General features: G+C 36.1%; 1 protein-coding gene across 9 annotated transcripts; it reads right to left on the bottom strand.

Annotated features, from left to right (window-relative positions):
* Positions 1-474: 474 nt before the first annotated feature.
* On the bottom strand, positions 475-6,478 carry LOC110940384 (DNA repair protein RAD5A). Of its 9 annotated transcripts, none has more exons than XM_035989799.1 (10): positions 5,923-6,478; positions 5,689-5,743; positions 4,639-5,547; positions 3,823-3,956; positions 3,592-3,727; positions 2,738-2,843; positions 2,476-2,524; positions 2,141-2,223; positions 2,012-2,051; positions 475-1,508 (listed from the first exon to the last, which is right to left on the bottom strand). In XM_035989799.1, the coding sequence occupies exon 10, from the start codon at positions 1,479-1,481 to the stop codon at positions 567-569; it is 915 nt and encodes a 304-aa protein (XP_035845692.1). In that variant the 5' UTR covers positions 1,482-1,508; positions 2,012-2,051; positions 2,141-2,223; positions 2,476-2,524; positions 2,738-2,843; positions 3,592-3,727; positions 3,823-3,956; positions 4,639-5,547; positions 5,689-5,743; positions 5,923-6,478; the 3' UTR covers positions 475-566. The 9 variants fall into 9 exon arrangements, with proteins under 9 accessions (XP_035845692.1, XP_022037628.2, XP_035845695.1 ...); XM_022181936.2 differs by lacking the exon at positions 5,689-5,743 and having other exon boundaries at positions 4,639-4,882; positions 5,415-5,547; XM_035989802.1 differs by lacking the exon at positions 5,689-5,743 and having other exon boundaries at positions 4,639-4,744; positions 5,415-5,547.
* Positions 6,479-6,716: the final 238 nt, after the last annotated feature.

The raw sequence follows: 6,716 nt of genomic DNA, 5'->3' as shown, positions 1-6,716 counted from the left end.
TGTATTTGAGTTGTGCTCAATATACAATGCTGATTCAAAGTTGATTTTATCATAACTTAACTTTTTCTTACATGCTGCTATAACTCGTACTATATAACCATAAGGTATGGACATGGCCACACTCAATTAGGACTCGCCTTTCATAAATATACATTATATTCTGGTTACCAAAGATCTATAAAGTGACACAAAATCTATCATGTTTTCCTAAGCTAATGTTCAATATTCTTAAATCCTAAACATACATATTTCATGTCAAAAAAAGTCTTTGGTATACCTTATGTTTTGGGTTACCAAAGATCTACAAAGTGACAAAAAATCTATCATGTTGTCTTCACCGTGAATTTAAACTTCGGGTTCGCGATTCGCTAGTGGGTGCGAATTCGGTTCGGAGGGGGTAGGTTTATTTCGGTACGATCCGGTACGATTCGGTTCGGTTCGGTGTAGTATTACGTCTGGTTCGGTATACACAAATTAAAGCAAAAATACTAATTTCATAAATCTAAATGATCAAAACATATTATTCATATTAGCAAATAGAAAACATAAACATAAATTTTAAAATCCTAATTTAGACGTGCCCTTTTTCCTTTCCTGTTATCGACGTCTTCTTCAACAAGATTTTCCCAAACCATTTCTTCCAAATGAGCACTTGAACCTTCAATATACGTGCTTTCCAGGTTCATATCCCACTTTTTGTGGGGACCAGATTTATATGATTCTAAAAAACGACTCTGAAGCCTAATGTTAGAGTGAATAAAAACTAGTTTATCTGCTCTATCGCAATTTAAACGATTTCTCTTGACATTATGGATGTAGGAGTATGTACTCCAGTTTCTCTCCGCCAAAGAACTACTAATCGGTTGAGAGAGCACTTTTTTTGCCACCTCCGCCAATTCGGGTGTCTCCGACCCATATGTACCCCACCAATCAACTGCATCCATTGTCACGGCATCAGCTTGTGCCGCGGTCCTCGAAAAAATACCTTTTTTCATATGAAATGTTGCAAATTGTGCCCGCAACATACTTTGTTCCTCTTCATCTTCCCTGATTTTTTTAAACGCTTCTATAACACCATTTGCAACTTCCACGTCTAGGTTCGGAGCTTTTCTTTTAACGTTATTGGGTGCCAACTGTTGTAGATAATGTTTATCGTAAAACCTTGGATTCAAAGCATGCCCCAAACAATGAAGTGGGATTGACATTTTATCCCATCTAGCCAAAACAATCTGATTAATTTCCTCAAAATAACCTGCATATTTGTTATCCTTCATAACATCTTTGATTTCTCCTACCATGTTGTCCATCTTTTCGTAGATTTCACCCATCTTAAGACCTTCACCATCACAAAACTTGATTAGCAAAAAAATAGGTTTTGTAATAGCTAAAATATTCTCCACGGATTCCCAAAACCCTTCATCTTTAATCGTTTCAGTGATGTTTGCCCCATCTGTTCTAGCCTTTTCATCCCCACTTTTCATCCAATCCCGTCAAGAATTGAGGACGCACTACAAAAAAAAAATGTCATTTAGTGACATACAAAAAGTGCCATAAAACAACAGAAAAGTACCACTAAAAACACCTGTAGGAATGGGTGGCACACAAAAAAGTGCCACTAGAAGCGCTGACGCTAAAGCCTTTTAGTGGCACTTTTTCAATCTGCCGCACAAAGTATATAGGCTTTTAGTGGCACATTTTTTGCCACAAAAATCACATCAAATTATTTATCATATTAATTTTTATTGATTACAATTATTATTTTTTTACATTAAAAAATAAAAATAAAATTGTAAATTGTAGAAATCATAATAATATAATCAATTCAATTAAAATGTTCAATCAATCATCTTCCAAAGATTCCAAATGTTTGCAAAGAAATAACTAATAAGTGTCAACCTAAGTCTAAATATCAAACGTAAAAAACAAGTATTTAAAAAATGTTTGAACAAAAACTCAAAACTCCATTGCGTTCATGAATCTATTTCACTTCATAGTTGTTCCCTGCACTTACTTCTTATTGTCGCCGCATCAGCCAATTCACTATATTCAACCTGAAATTTCACAATTCATGTTCAAATGATTAGATCTCATAATCGTAGCCATTAAAGATGTAAGAGCAATTAAAAAAAGACGAATTTACTTCTTTTGACATCACTTTAAGCTCTCTTCAGCCAAAGATTGGGTGGTTCTTTCAATACATCTAGTTATCTATATTGCCATCACCTAACGAAAAGAGGGTTCACGATGAGAATCTTTCCCATTAGTTTATAATTGGTCAACTGAGTTATCTTCTATCTTAAACGGGTCAATTGGTAAACTAAAACAATGCTAAAAATGTGGTGAATAGATCAATAGGATCAAAAGATGCCCAGAGTGTATTCTTTAAACATGCAATCTCTTTTTTTATTGATGTAGTTTTTTAATCAAATATAGCCCACTAGAAGGAGAAGGGCTAATTATAGAACATACACATACCTGGAAGCAGGGTAAGCTTTTATTATCTTCTTCGGTAACAAAAAGCCACCTAAAAAATAATGCATAAGTGGATTAAAGTTAATACAAACAAACAGTTCAAAAGATTTTTTTTACATATGAGATAATGTGCATAATGTTATTTTCAACTTTGGATTGAGATGTGTTAAAAAGAGTGATTTTACATTTACGGCTAGTGCAAAAGAGAAGGAATGCACAAATCATTAATAGTTGACTAAAGTAAAGGAAAAAAAGTCAAAGTTACCTTAAGATAAGTTATGTGGCATGGAAATATATACTATAGTTGATAAATTAGCATGAAAATAAGTCAAACTTCTGAAAACGCGTTCACATAAACTATAAACTTCCTCCTGCATAAAGAAACAAAAGAAAATATAAAATGAATATAGTTGATGTGGCGAATTAGCTATCAAGCAGTGCATTATAACTTATAGATAAGAGTTATAAATTTGGACCCATTATCTATTACTGACGTTATATTGGATTATGTAAAATCTCAAACTATGCAGTTAAATGCGGTAAAATATCGGATATCGGTCAAGGAACGATATTTGAGATATGTTATCACAGTGGGATAACGGTGAGATATCGGTAATTTTATTATCATACAAAATTTATATATATAACAATTTAACACTAACAATTGAGGATACTCTCCCTGAAGTTTGGCCAGTTTTGCGACTTTCGTCCAAAGGTTTGAAATCTTGTAATTTTCACCCGGCTCATTAAATCCATGCCATTTTCGTCCAGCTCGTTAAATCCATCCATTTTTCTCCGTTAAGTCAGGGGTACTTATGTCGTTTTTGTTAACTTAAACGGCAATTTGGTATTTTTCATTTTATGTACAGGCATTTAGCATAATGTGCAAGTATTCACTTAAAGAGTAATTCGGTCTTTTTTTACTTTAGGTATGAAAATACCCCAGACCTCACGGAGAAAAATGGATGAAGTTAACGAGACGGATGAAATGACAAGATTTCAAACCTTTTGGATCCAGATGCGAAAAAAAAAACAAACCTTTGGACGAAAGTCGCAAAACTTGTCAAACCTCAAGGAAAAAAATGACATTTTACTCTTTACGAAACGATGAAAAGATACCTTTTTGAAAGGAACTAGTCCAAGTAACCGAAACAAGGTCGGAAGGGGATGCATGGACATTTCATCAGTGGAACTGTTGGGTACTTTGAGAGAGGTCTGATGACTTTTGTGTAAAATGGAACTATTAATGTACACCCTGTTGAAAATACGTAAAGAAATTATTTATCTAAATTTTAACGTAAATATGAAATCATCTAACTCTTATTCTAATGAAATAGAAAATTTGCATACCTAACAGATAGATTAAGGATATCCATAAGTCCCATATTAGTAGGAGCAAATTTACAGAAACCTTCAACTTGAATCTTCTTATCTCTCACAAGAGGCAAAAGACATCTAGACCACTCGTTTGGGATCCTATCAATCTGAACAAGATTAACATCAACTTTACGATTCAGTTAAACAAAGATTCAATACTCACATCACATATTGTGGCAATGGGTAGAAGTGCATACTCAGCTTATTAAAAATCACTTATTGTGAGGGTAAACTTGTAATTTTAATAATCACTGTCAAATGTGAATAAGCAATTTCAAACTGCTTGGTCTGAACAACTTATTTCGTAATTCATAAAAGTAGTGTTCAAGTATCATTGTATAAGCTCATAGAATTTTACCAAATGCTTTCTTGCATCTTACTTAACAAAACTGCAAAAAACCTTCATAATTCTTAACTGTTTGTTCATCGCTACCCGACCACATAACAAAAAAGAAAACGGGTGCCACTATAGATACACTACATGACATCATCATGCGGACCATATGACAAAGCGAAATAGTCATAGATACACTTTACACGTAAAACCCTGTATGTGTGTCCTCACATCAGTCATTTCTATGTCAGTTTAACGCCTCACACGGTCCATATGATTTTGGCGAACACCGACTCATACCGCCCGTATGAAACATAATGGCCCGTATGATCTATCAATATAACAAGTCATACGACCATTTTAACCTATCATACATATGACCTGTATAACCATAAGTCCATACTGTTTATTTAGCATTTCCTAACAAAACATATAAAAAGACATCAGACATATACCTCCCCAGAAGCCACAGTAGAAAACCTCACAATCTCCGAACACGCAGCTGGCTGCCTACCCCTCCCGCCACCGCCAAATTTCCCCGGTGGGGGACCGGTCAACGATCTCTCCATCGGAAACGTAAACTTCACGTGCTCCCCAACCTTTATCTTACTACCTTTACACATAGACAACCCAGCCACTTTCGAACAACCAACAAACCACCACTTACTAGATGGCACGAATTCGCTACGATCCGGTACGCTATTCCGGTACGTTGTACCATTTATAATGTTAATTTTATATTTTTTGTGTATAAGCTTATAAGTTTTACCTGTTCTTTCGAGGTTACTAGTTCTTATATAGTGTTAGGACAGTGAGATAAAAGTAATCTAGGCTTACATTCCAATCATAAGGACGGGTCATACTTTTAGTTGAGGTTTTGTCTGTATTAAGCATGTTTGTTATTTTGGATCAAAGTGGTATGTTTATTTCTCGTAAAAAAACATTTATAAACCGACCCGAAACCCGTTCTGACCGAGACCCGTTTTGACCCGAACCCATTCCGACCCGAACCAAAACAACCCTTTTTTAATTAACCCATTTTGACCCGAACCCATTTTGACGAGCCACCCGACCCGACCCACTCGGTTTGCCAAGTGTAATTTATACTTCATTAAAAATCTCATTCCACCACTAAACATGTAACAGCATATATCAAATGAAATTTGTTATAGATTAAAATTTGTTACATCTTGTGGTTGTTAAAACCTAAAGCAAAGAAGCGATTGTTTACCTTAATCGCTTGGTGCCTGTAATGCCTACATCTAAAGTGTACGAAGTAGACCCAAATCCGTGCAACAAAGAAGCGCAATCAAGCTTATCAACACTAATACGTGTTCACATCCAACATCCGTGTCGTGAACCGTCTAACAAAAAAACAAATAGGATTAGGGTTTTGAACCCAAGCGCATCAAGAAACAGAGTAACAAACACGTCAAAATCTAAATTAAACAGTTTTAACAGAAATTCAAAGATTTTCCTTTCAAATAACAACTTGGGAATCATACCTACAGTAATATAAAATTCAGACTGATGATTTTGTTCATGGAAATAGATAGAACCCTGAATTGGAATAGTTGCAGTGGAAATCAAACAACCACAAAACGGAGTTACTCAAGAAAACACGAGCCATTTATAAATTAAATTATTATCAGAAACTCCTGCTATACTCTATGGCGGTGGTGGATGTAGATTAGATAAACCATGCGGTTTCCTAAGCAAATCAGAGCTGATGTACTTACCGGAATCGACTCGAAGCATCCTATCGATGAAGTGCAAGATAACCCTCGTCATCTGTTGTACCGGAACAGAACACCGCCATCCCTTACCGCACTGGTGACCCATCGGAACTCAGCTCCACATCCAAACACACTCCAAACCTAGCGCATGCATCAGATATGTTGTTTACCCTAGTGTTTCAGAAAGATTTGGAAATGAATGCTCAGATGGAAATGAACTATGGAGAAATTCCTGACAACTTCAAAGCTTTGAGAGGGAATTTGGGAAAATTTGGGTTTGTGGGAAGATCTGAGATAGTTGGGGCAAATTTTGGGCATGTTTGGGATTCCTTTTCACTCAAAAGGACTTTTGAGAAGCAAGAAGTAAGAAATTCTTACTTATTGACTTCTCCTTCTTGAAGGCAAAAAACTGCATATAAGTCCTTTTCACAGAGTGTTTGGGATTCCTTTTAGATATATAAGTCCTTTTCTAGATGATGTTTGGGATTACTTTTAACTTTTAGTAGGTTAATAAGTCCTTTTGAGCTCAAAAGTCCTTTTTGAGAAGGAATCCCAAACACCCACTTTGAGAGGGAGTTCAAAATTTTTGGAAGATATTAATAGGGGGGGGGGGGGGGGGGGGGGGGTTGTGCGGAATTTGAGAGGGATTTGAATAGGGATGCGAATGGTAATGGGTCGGGTTTTGGTCGGATATTAGGGTATACGGTGTGGTTGCGAGATGGGGGCGGCAAAGCCTTTTGCCGCGCGGCAAACACCGCCGCCGACCAAGTTTGGTCGCGGCAAAACAAGGATCTCGG

Source organism: Helianthus annuus, chromosome 5 (genome assembly GCF_002127325.2).
Source record: "Helianthus annuus cultivar XRQ/B chromosome 5, HanXRQr2.0-SUNRISE, whole genome shotgun sequence".
In the NCBI taxonomy this organism is placed as follows: domain Eukaryota; kingdom Viridiplantae; phylum Streptophyta; class Magnoliopsida; order Asterales; family Asteraceae; genus Helianthus; species Helianthus annuus.
This window is presented reverse-complemented; position numbering and strand designations above follow the sequence as displayed.